Below are 11531 nucleotides of genomic sequence, written 5' to 3'. Positions count from 1 at the left end.
GCCAGCCGGAAGTGCGGCCGGGAGGGAGGGGCGGGGAGAGGCAAGCGTCATCTGGCGGCGCCGGCCGACAGGAGCCGGAAGTCCTGGAGGAGGAGCGGGGCGGGGAGAGGTGAGGTGCAGGTGCGCCCCCGAGCGCGCTGTGGGCGTGCCGGGTGCCCGCCGCGGTGCGGGCAGGAGGAGGTACAGCGTCGGCGGTACCCATCTGGCTGAGTGGGCCGTGGCGGGGCGCGCCCTCGGCCGGCGTCCCCGGGGCTCCGGCGGGTCTGCGCGCGCGCCGCCGCGGAAGCAGGTCGGCCTTGCCCGCCCCTCGTCCGCGACCAGACAGAAGATGGGCACCCGACTCTGACCCCGAAGACGCACCCTTTGCCCTCGTTCTTCTGAGCGCCGCCTCGACCCCCAGTTGTTCCAGGGGCGCAGTTCCCCGCACCTTGCAGGTCCCAGGCTGAAATTCGCGAGTAGATAGTGTAAGAAATAATGTAGTATTCTCGCGCGCGGGGACTCACAGGCTCCGAGTCAGCAACAGCCACGTTTCTATGGATGCCTGGAGCCAGGGTCGTGCAAGCAGCACACGCCCATAACTTGTGTGTGTTCAGACTGGTCTCCATGCCCTAAAGGAGGTTTGTGTAGTGCACGAAGTAATATGGGAAGCGCTGTGTAGTAATTACCCTTGCAGTGGATACTTGAAATTGAAATTCCACGTTTTTAGGCCGTTTTGGTGACATTAAATAAATCACAAAGGTCTCAATGGCTGTAGCACGGATTGTATGGGGTTGCCCCACAGGGTTTTGTTTTCTGCCCTCCTGCAGTGAAATATAAAACATCTATCATCACTTTTAGCGATAGCTACTTTTTGAGTACAATGTGCTAGACGCTTTTCAAGTATTATCTCTAATTACTGCAGCGCGGAAGATGATAATACCCTGCACCATTTACAGTTAGAACGGAGGCCCAGAATACTAACGTTTTCAAGGCAAGAGGGACAACGAGTAAGGAGGAATCCAAATTTAAGTCTTTCTAGCCCCTGAGCATAGGCCATTTGCGCTACCCCATACTAGCTCTGGACAAGACACTGATGTTTCCAAGAGTAATGGTATGGGTGCACGCACACGCACACATGCAGGGTTTCTGGCTTCTAATGGGAGGACAGGCTTGTTTGTAACTGTAATATACAGGAAAATGTATTTAATTGTCACAAGTGACAAAATATGGCAGTATGTAATATTTCTTTGATTTGAAGTGGGATTTTTGTTTCTTAATTAACGTGAGGTCCTTAATTGTACAAGAGAGTATGTGCTTGAAAGTTAACATAAAAGCCAACTTCTATCATTGTGTCTTGGTAGGGGGTAGGATATTGTTATTCCCAAAAGCTGAAGGTTGTAGGAACTTGAAGATGAGCCCAGGTAGACTCCACGTAGGATGAGCCCTCGTTCAGTTAACTCTTTGTGTACGTTTGCGGTGCGCAGGGGCCATGCTGTGTCCTGGGGGTACGACTCGTAGAAGACCTGACCTTGGTGCTGTAGGATACGACAGTCTGGGGCAGGTACGTTGATCGGGTGACTACAGCCAGAAGAGAAGATATTTCTTAAGACTTCTGTTGCCATCCAGGGCCTGCAGCGGTGGAGTAGATGGGCTCTTGTGCAAAAATATTTGTCTGCTACTTGTCACTCCAGAACTTTATAGCTCATTCCTTTAGATTTCAAATGCTTTTTAAAAATGCAAGGAGTCCTTTTTCATACGAAAGTAATTCTTTAGGGTTTTATTTCCGTATCATTTAGGTGACAAACCACACTAGTTTTTGAACTAAGAGTATTTAATAAAGAGTTAACAAGGTATAGAATTGTTATAAAAAGAATAAAGAGAGATCCCTAAAAGAATTGTGGAGGTGGTAACCACGGGAAGCAGTCACTACCTGTTGCACTCTGAGAACTAAGGGAAGTGTTGGAATTTTAAAACTTGGGAGCTGGGAGGAAGGTCCCACCTAGTGAAGCTTGGATCTCTAAGGAAGAGGGGGTGCCTCTCAGCTACTTGGAGGGTCTGGCAATTCTGGGAAGCGGACCTTTGACGAGCAGATACTGGACAGGTGGTGGTGGTCTGCTGGGGGAACGGTGATGCAGCTGGGCCCGCCTCAGACCGGATCCAGCTGCTGGAGCAGGAGGCGCTGCCACTGCCTCGGAGAAGCTCAAAGGAACAGAAAGTGGACAGGAAGGCCCAGGCTGTGGGAGCAGGTCCCCTCTTGGTCCTGTCTTGCGGCGCCTGTCATCCCTCAGTGGCCGAGTAGAGTGTGGTGTGTAGGGTCGTGGCATCACTGGTTATTTGGTGCACGTTTCTCGGGCGATACCCGAATTGCTAGGGCCTGTGGAAGATGGGTTGACAGGTGGGGCTGAGAGTGGGAGGTGAAACTGGGGAGCAGGTGGGGCGAACGGGCGACACTGGATACGGGCCGGCGTCCAGTCTAGGGAGTGCCAGGGCTTAATCCCTGATGTTAGGACAGACACCCCTTGATGCATCAAATAAAGACCCCAGGATAATTTTAGCTGCAGAGTGTGACTCCTTTGCAGGTTTATAGAATGATGTTAGTGTAATGTGGGGATAATGCTGAGGATTTTGATTTTATTTGATCCCTCATGGAAAACCAGTGTGGTTTGCTGCTTTTTACACCATATAAAGAGTCAGAGGCAAGCTTTTTACTTGTGATTTAGTTCATTATGCTTGATTTTCTGCCTTTCCATTCCCCATTGAAAAAAATTGCTCATTTTGATAGCTGTGAGATAGTATAGGAAGGCAGATGTGCTGAGCTTTGTAAACTCATGTCTTAAATATTATTAATAATTTCAAACCTTCAACATTTATTTGAAAACATGTATGTAAACTATCTTTAATTAATATTTAATCACATTTTGGGGTGCTTGGGTGGCTCAGTTGGTTAAGTGTCCGGCTTCAGCTTTGGCTTCGGCTCAGGCTCAGGTCATGATGGCATGGTCTGTGACTTCGAACCACACGTCGGGCTCTGCACTGACAGCTCCGAGCCTGGAGCCTGCTTCAGATTCTGTGTCTCCCTCTCTTTCTGCCCCTCCCTTGCTCACGTGCGTGTGCTTGCTCGCTCGCTCGCTCTCTCTCTGAAAGAATAAATAAACATTAAAAAAATATTTAATCATGTTTAATGATACAGCTCTCACCATAGCCAGAAAGTATGTTAACAGTAGCTATACCTGGATAGAGAATAGGATTTCCTCGTGACTTGAATATATAATTGATATTCCATTTTTACTTGTTAAATAGTGTCTTCTTTGTATTTCAGATGCTATTAGAAGATCCTATTGCCACTTGTCTTTCTCCCTCAGTCTACGATATGATCTGTAAATTTGGGTTTGAAGTCAGAGAAACTTGTGATATCAATAGCATTGTAACTCAGAGGGGTGAAGTATGCTGGAAGACAATCACAGACTGCGTGATTTATACAGAATCAGGTCTGTATGTTCTCTGTGCCCCAGGTATCTGTCCGTACTGTTCCATTGAATGTGTCTTGCCTGTAAAATTTCCCTAAACCCTACTGACAGTGTATTTTTCTTTTATTACCAGATAAGTGCTATGTAACTTATTTCCAGCAACAACTGAGTATCTTTATTGTAAGTTTAATTATAAACTGGTTGTTGATTTTGTGGAAACTTCATAATAAAAACGTTTTTTCTTTGATGATTTAGGCATTTTCTTTTTTAATTTTTTAAGGTTATTTATTTATTTTGAGAGAGAAAAGAGTAGGGGCAGAGAGAAGGGGGAGAGAGAATCCCAAGTAAGTTCCACGCCACGAGCATTGAGCCCGAGGTGGGGTTCGAACGCCTGTATTGTGAGATCGTGGCCTGAGCTGAAATCAGGAGTCGGACACTTAACCAACGGAGCCACCCAGGCGCCCCGATGATTTAGGCATTTTCATCACAGAATGTGAAGCTGTGATACTAACACTTGTTTCCTTCTCCTTGAAGCCCAGAGTCTGGATTACCCAGGAAGTGTGAGGCTGCTGGGCCCTGTGTGTGAGGCCGTCCACTCACATTTGTTATCTCTGACCAAGGAGCAGTTTGAAATCTGTTATACACCGTGGCTGCAGTGGACAGCTTTTCCAGAGGTTTGGCTTACAAACAGTCTTTAGAAATAGAAGACTTCACAGAGTCTACTTAGAGGCCCTCATTACCTGCTAACTTTAAAGGGGTCCCCTCATCCTCTAGCCTCCACCTGTGAAAAGGGAAAACTTGGCCTGAGCTGAGAAGCACATCCTGTGAACAAAGGAAGTTTTTGGATGCATTATCCGTATTGGGGGCTGGGGAGGTTGTTAGGCACATGGGTGCTGGTCCTGGGACAGACGAGAATGGACCGCTCCAGAACAAAAGACCTTGTGGACAGACAGTAAGGTGTTGTTGAGACAGTGGGACAAAGAAATGGGGTGGGGATGCTTGGTTTGTTGAGGCTGAATCAAAGAGGGGAGGGGTAGTTTGGGGCCACGCAGTTGGGTTGGTTTCTTGGTTGGTTCAAACCAGCCATTCCAGCTGGCACATTAAATGTCCACAACAGAGCAGTAGCTCTACAAGGTCTAGTTCTAAAATACTTAGAGTTTTCTGATGTGGAGTAGATGGGTCACTGCTTCTCCCCTTTTCTTGGCTCTTAAGGGACAGGTTTTGTTTTTGTTTTTTTTTAAGAACTAATCAAAATAGAAAATAAGGTTTAGGTCAAGATATTTGACTTTTTATGACAGATTTATTGCTTTCGATAAACATTGAAGAAAAAACTTTTGAAAAACTTCTAACGTATTAAACATTTTTTTGATCTTTTAGATATTATTGTAGTTGAGTCTTGAACAGCACGGGCGTAGGGGTGGTCACCCCCTGTCCAGTTGAAAATCTGCATGTAACTTTTGACTCCCTCAAAACTTAACCACTAACAGCCTACTCTTGACCAGAAGCCTTACTGGTAGCATAAGCAGTCAATTACCACATGTTCTGTATGTTTTATGATTTATATACTGTATTCTTACAACAAAGTAAGTTAGAGAAAAGTTACTAAGAAAATCATGAAGAAAAAAACACACAATACTGTACTATATTTATGGAAAAAAAATCCACATCTAAGTGGACCTGTGGAGTTCAAACCCCGTGTTCAGGGTTCAACTGTATATTTATGTAGAAAATGTGTACCTATACCAAAAAAGTCATAAAAATATACCAGGTGAAACCTTTAGAAGTTTGAATTTCATTAATACTATTGTTACTTTGAGTAATATTTCTTGTTGAGCACTAATTCTAATGTATGTCCTACTCTCAACAGTTATTTCCTGAAATACTTGATGCTTTGGAAAGCCTTCAATCTCCTGCTATTTCTCTTAGCTTAATGAAACTGACAGCATGTCTAGAACGGGCTTTGGGTGATGTAAGTGTGAGAACTCTTTCTTTGTTGGTTTAGTAAAGTATCTGAATGAACATAAAACTTTTACAGCTGTATTTAGATTTCTTGACTTTAATTACTGGTTTTCTATTAAATGTAATCATTTAACACAGATGTTTGTTTATTTATTTATTTTGAGAGTGAGAGAGAGAGAGAGAGAGAGTGAGCACGAACATGACTCGGGGAGGGGCAGACAGAGGGAGACACAGAATCCAAAGCAGGCTCTAGGCTCCAGGCTGTCAACACAGAGCCCCACGCGGGGCTCGAACTCACAAACCTTGAGACCGTGACCTGAGCTGAGGTCGGATGCCTAACCGACTGAGCCCCAAGCGCCCCATGACAGAGATTTTAATATTTTTCTTTTTGAATGATTATGGAATCAAACATTGATGTCTTCAGTGCTTTTCTCCCCTCATTTGCACAATCAGTGACTTTTGGGTGAGTTTTTTCTTCACATTTTTTGTCTCATAATGGGACTGTAATACAATTCTTGTTTGATTTTTAGGTATTTTTACTGAATGGGAAGGAATGTCCTTTTCTTTTAAGAGATCTGCTTGCATCTAAGGAGCTTGCTCAGGTCTTTGGGCAGTCTGTGGTAAGTTTGTTCTTCTAAAACTGGGAGAGTAGGCACAACACAAAACAGTTCGTGTTAGCTACAGTTTTGTGCCTTAAAAATTGATGCTGCATTAAGAAAAAATTATGTCAATAATTAAATCATACGTTCCTTTCCCACCGCCCCTTTCAAAATTGCCACTTTTCCGGCCACTTTTCCACCTCTCTCTCAGCCTGAGTCTCAGTGCGGTAGAATAGCCTCTGGTTGATGAGCTATAGTTGCTGAGCTGGGCGGTATTGTCCTCGGGCTGACAACCTGCAGTGTGGTGCCTCTGGTGTCATGAGCTGTGGGGCCACCAGGTGGACAGCTTGAACTCTATTGCTTTCATTAATTTTATATTAAGAATTACAGTAACTTATTCTAGAATACAATTTTAACCATTTAAAGAGTGATATACTTTTATCCTAAAATCTCAGTATTTTTAACGTGTGGGAATTTATACCCTTTGCAACTGCTCAGACTTTAGGGTGAAAAAAAATTAGGTGCCAACTGAAAAACATGCAGAGCTATTTACTTTTTCAAAATCTTCTGCAGGCCATGTGACCCAAGTTGTTTAAGACTAATGAGTAACCGTTAGGCAACTGATGAGGCAGGGTCAGGGTGAAGGGGAGAGCCAGGGTAGCGTCCCGCAGAAAGTGGAGCCCGCCAAGCCTGGAAGGTGTTTAAAATGATCCTGTAACATGTTACAAGCTCTAATACATTATTTTGGGGGTAAGAAATCTGTTTTCAGTAAAGCTCTCCCACTTTACAGTGGTTCCTTGTCGCTGAAAGATCATTTTCTTTAGTGGAGAATGTGAGGTAAAGAAAAGTACAAAAGTCTTGTTGTTACACTGAGTTCTGAAACAGATCCCATGGTCTGGGGCTGTCTCCTTGTCTGCCTGGGTGCCGGTGGCCTTTCCTGCCTGCAGCCACGCCCAGCGCCTTGAGGGTCCACCGGCTCGTTGGCTTGTGTGTTTCTGATGGCCCAGGTGGTGTGAACAATTCACTAAAGTTAGTATTAAGTTAAAAACGAATGTAGTGAAATGAATATCATCGTGATTACCAATATTAGATACGAATATTAAAGGAGTAAGGACCAATGTGAGCAGGAGGTGTCTGGAGTTGCATGGAAGAGCCATTTTGCGGGCGAACCCCTCTTTATAACTCTCCGGCTCACCCTGCCTTTGAGAGAACGTGACGGTGGGTCTGTTTCCTCCTCCGCCAGGAGGCTTTCAGTCCTTTCCCGAGTCTTCTGGATGCTCACTCTTCTTTCTCGCGTGGCCCGCTTTTGAGTTGAGTGTCTGCATATCTTCCCTTTTTCCTGACTCTGTTCCCAAGCGTGGCGTTCCAAGCCCAGAGGCAGCCCACAGACGTGTGTGGCTCTTGCATTCTGATGAGCAGGAACCCCGTCAGGGGCATCTTGACCGTATGCGCGGAGGGACAGAGGCAGGTGAGGCTTCAGGTCAGACAGTGAGGTCGGGGAGGCCTGGGATGGGAGCCTCAGTGGTCTGGCCCCCTCACGGGGTCTGCTTCCTGGAGTTTACCGCGCGAACACACGCTACTTTCTGTGAGGTTTCTGTTCACCGCATGGTTTTATTTGGTCTAGATAGGAGGCAGACTTGATGTCCAGTAGGAAAGCTGCGGAGCCTGGGATAGATCCCATCCCCCTTTATAGTTCTGGGTTCCCTGAGGCCTTGGTTTCACCTCTCTATGCTGTACTTCTCATTTGCAGAGTGGGAATAATAGTCGTGCCTTCCCAGAGGTTGTTGGGAGCGTGAATGAGCAATAAATACACACAAAATGTGTCTGATGTCTTACACGCCCAGTAAATGTTTGCGTGTTACTACTGTTACTGCTCCTTCTGTTTAGCCAAAGCCCTGGGTCTGTTCTCAAGAAGAAAGCAAACCTCTTCCCACTGTATGTTATATCGGTTTGTCCAGTAGTTATGCAACCATTCAGTAATCTGCTGTTCCTAACCTGGTCAGATGGACGTACTGAAAGTCTTCCTTGGATCTCCCCGCGGGCTCAATCTGCGTAACATCCTGTGGCATGGGTTTGCGTCCCCTCACGAAGTCCCTCCGAAGTACGTTGCTGATGAAGTCATTTTCTCGCTTCTTTAGTGCACTAAGAGTTTGTTTGTCTTGAATTTCCCGTGAGTGTATTTTGGAAAAGATGAGAGTTTTGAAGTGAGAATTTGAAGATAAAATGGGGCGGATGAACACCTGGCGTGGTGACGGGGTTGGGACTCCGCTGCCATCCACCCCAAGGGCAGTTCTGAGGGTGGGCCTGACGGAAGCGGTGGGGTGCTCGGCCTCCTGGAGGGTGGCTCCCGAGTCTGCCAGGCTTTGGCTCCCCCCCCCACCCCCCACCTCCCGCCATTGCATTAGGTTAATCCCTGCCGCGAGGGGGACCTCCCTGCGATTTAATGATGGCTTGCTTTCTTAATTTTAAGCTTGTTCTTTGACAGTAGAGCTCTTTATGTGGATGGTGGTTCATTTTCTAACATGCTATGGTGTTGCACACTAGATACTGTTCGATGATGACGCTGTTGACAGCGGGCTTGGGTCAGCTGCTAAAGAGTTACTTGCGACAAACTAAATTTGCATTGGTGCACCGACCTTTCAGAGCTCTTCCAGACCTTGAGGATTTGGCCGTTTTCCCAGGCAAGTACTACGCTCCCCATTTGTCCTGGATGTGTCTTCGTACAGATATGTATAAAGTCATTAAGTAGCACGGGGACTTGAACCCTGTAGGTGGACTGTTATGCTCCAGAGGCGAGATGCCTTCAAAAGTTGCATGAAGAACCTCTTAAATTTGCTACGTAAAACCTTCCCTGGGTACCTGGGGACTCAGTCGGGATCTGACTCTTGATTTCAGCTCAGGTCATGAATCACAGTTAGCGACGGAGCCCTGCATTAGCTCCGCGCTGACAGTGCGGAACCTGCTTGGGATTCTCTCCCTTCTCTCTCTGCCCCTCCCCTGCTCGTTCTCTGTCTCTCTCAAAATAAGTAAATGAATAAATAAACACTAAAAAAAAAATGTGCCAATGGAACCATGAAATAGATGTCTAATTCAATAACAAACAAGAAACCTTCCCTCTTTCCGTGGGTTGTGGTGGGGAGGCTGTGAGAGTCGTGGCTGCGTGAGTCAATTATGAGTTTATCCTCCGGGCATGTTGATGCACAGGTGGCTCAGGACCATTTTGAAACGTGCATTCCCTTCTCCTTTTAGCTCTTGTGCCTGTGTGCGCATGCTCATTATGCCAAAAAGGCCAACAGCATAGATGGCCTCCTCCGTCTTCTTTTTTCTATGGCAGAGCCGTTTACCAAATTAATGGGGGCAGGGGACACAAAACCTGGAAAGCACAGTTAAACATGTGTTTGCTCCAAGCCCCTTCCTCCCCCCTCCCCGGGGCTGTAGGGGTGTGGCAGCGGGGTCTCTGACGCGCGTCACGGGGCGCAGCCCAGATCTCTGCAGTCCTGGGTCCGGGGGTCCGGTCCGTGCCTTTGGTGACGCGGACTGCTGGGTCCTCTGCTGACTGCCGATCGCATATACTTCTTGAGACTTTAGTTGTGGAACAGTTTTGAGTTTAGAACAAAATAGATGGGGAGGTGCAGACACCCCCTCCCCCCCCATCAGCATCCCACCAGAGGGCACATTTGTTCCCAAGGACGAGCCTACGTGTCCTCGTCATGCATAGTCCACTCCTATTCTCCTGTCTTCCGAAAATGTATTTCACTTTTCTCGGTCAAGCGTGGTCAGCTGGTCCGCCCTGAACTCTTCTGCTCAAAAGTTGTCGTAGCCTAAAACGCCAAGGGGACCCTTGTCCCTGTGCCCTTGGCCCCAGGGTGTCCACGGCCACCCACAGCCGGGCTCCAGTCTGCCGGTCTCACTCTTGGACGGCGTGTGCCGCTGCCCCAGGCCTGCTTCATCAGCCTGGACAGGTCGGTCATGGGCATCCCTCCGCGGTCTGGTTCTGTGTCTCTTCAGTTGATGAGTGTGACGGTACTTAAAAATACTTTTCTCTTAGGGCCTGGGTGGCTCAGTCGGTCAAATGACTGGCTCTATCTTGGCTTAAGTCGGGATCTCACAGTCTTGGGATCAGGCCTCCTGTTGGGCTCTGTGCTGACAGTGTGGAGCCTGCTGGGGGTTCCCTCTCCCCCTCTCCCCCTCTCCCCCACTCCCCCACTCCCCCTCTCCGCCTCTCCCTGTCTCCCTCCGTCTCTCCTTCTGCCCCTCCTGTGTGCATGTTCTCTTTCCAGGTCTCTCTAAATAAACATGTAAAAATATATGTTTGTTATTTTGCAGATATGACCTCTGAGGTACTTCCAGTGTTAGAAGAAGTGATGAAGAAATCCACTTTTATATTAAAAATCATGTTGCCATACTGGGAAGAGGCGTTAATCAGGTTCGAGGCACACAGGTAACTAACTGAGGGTGTGGACTCAGAGGTTCTTGATAGTCAGGAAGCTGGTCCCTCTTAAAACCCTTTACTGTCCATGTTTTCTGCTGCTGGAATGGAAGAGAGGTGGGGCTTCCTCCAGGAGGGTCGAGCACAAGATATCCTCTCACAGTGAGCGAAAAGGTAGCTGTAATTGGGTGTTAAACGCCTCGTGTTGTCCTTTTGGAACAGTCGACAAAGACAGTTCTTGTTCAGAGTCAACGGAGTTCTCACTCTGGGAGGGCCTCTTGTGGGTCCCCTGCTGGAGACAAGGGAGGGGAGAAGCCAGGCTGTTTCCTGAAGGCGGGGCAGAAGCGCTCCGGAGGCATGACCTCTGCTTCCCTCCGGTTCTGTCATTGTGTGTTCATTTGTACCCCGAGAACCCCCCAAAATCCTGGTACTTGTACCCCGAGAACCCCTGAAATCCTGGTACTTGAGTGTTTCTTACCAGTGATGGGAAGAATCAGGCCGACCCGTGATGACATGTCATTCTCCTGAAGCTTCTAAACATGTTTCCTCTGATACACAAAAACAGCGGAAATGAGTTTAAAATCACCAGGCAAATGAGACTGCGTTTCGGTTTTATTGCTGTGCCCTCTGCCCTCCAGGCTTTGAGCACACGAGGGTGACCTCTGGAATAAAGCGGCGTCACTTGGGGTTGGCGCCCGTGTTTGCTTTTAAAGCTCCGGGATTTACTTGGTTACTTCTGTCTGCAGGTTTGCTGACTGTGCCGTGTTGTTACTGCCGCAGCTGGAGATGGGACTCAGGAGAGTGTTTGCCGTCGTTAACAAGTGTCCACAGAGACTTCTGACGGCTGAGGTACCTGTGCTTCGGTGATCCATGGGGGTGGTTGCTGCTGTATTGCCCGTTTTCTGGACTTGCTGACGTTTTGAATCTCTTCTTTTTGTTCACCATGAAACGAATTTTTTTAGCTAAGAATTCTCTTTGGAAGGCTTGAGTGCCATTTTTTGTGGCTTCCTGTTATAACGATTTTAGAGGACTTAGGATTATCTGTGATCGTTTTTGATAGTAGTATTCCCAAGTATTTTAAACTCGGTGTCAGAGAAG

General features: G+C 47.2%; 1 protein-coding gene across 1 annotated transcript in view; it reads left to right on the top strand.

Moving 5' to 3' along the window:
• Positions 1-54: 54 nt before the first annotated feature.
• ERMARD (ER membrane associated RNA degradation) overlaps positions 55-11531 on the top strand; it is a 28853-nt gene continuing 17376 nt past the window's right edge. Inside the window, exons 1-10 of the mRNA XM_015076353.3 lie at positions 55-464; positions 1464-1540; positions 3299-3467; positions 3981-4120; positions 5314-5415; positions 5936-6025; positions 8008-8105; positions 8549-8685; positions 10331-10445; positions 11180-11282. Coding sequence (XP_014931839.2) covers positions 1469-1540; positions 3299-3467; positions 3981-4120; positions 5314-5415; positions 5936-6025; positions 8008-8105; positions 8549-8685; positions 10331-10445; positions 11180-11282 — 1026 coding nt within the window. The 5' untranslated portion in view covers positions 55-464; positions 1464-1468. The remainder of the gene's footprint in view (positions 465-1463; positions 1541-3298; positions 3468-3980; positions 4121-5313; positions 5416-5935; positions 6026-8007; positions 8106-8548; positions 8686-10330; positions 10446-11179; positions 11283-11531) is intronic.

The sequence above is a fragment of the Acinonyx jubatus genome, chromosome B2 (genome assembly GCF_027475565.1).
Source record: "Acinonyx jubatus isolate Ajub_Pintada_27869175 chromosome B2, VMU_Ajub_asm_v1.0, whole genome shotgun sequence".
Lineage (NCBI taxonomy): Eukaryota > Metazoa > Chordata > Mammalia > Carnivora > Felidae > Acinonyx > Acinonyx jubatus.
This window is presented reverse-complemented; position numbering and strand designations above follow the sequence as displayed.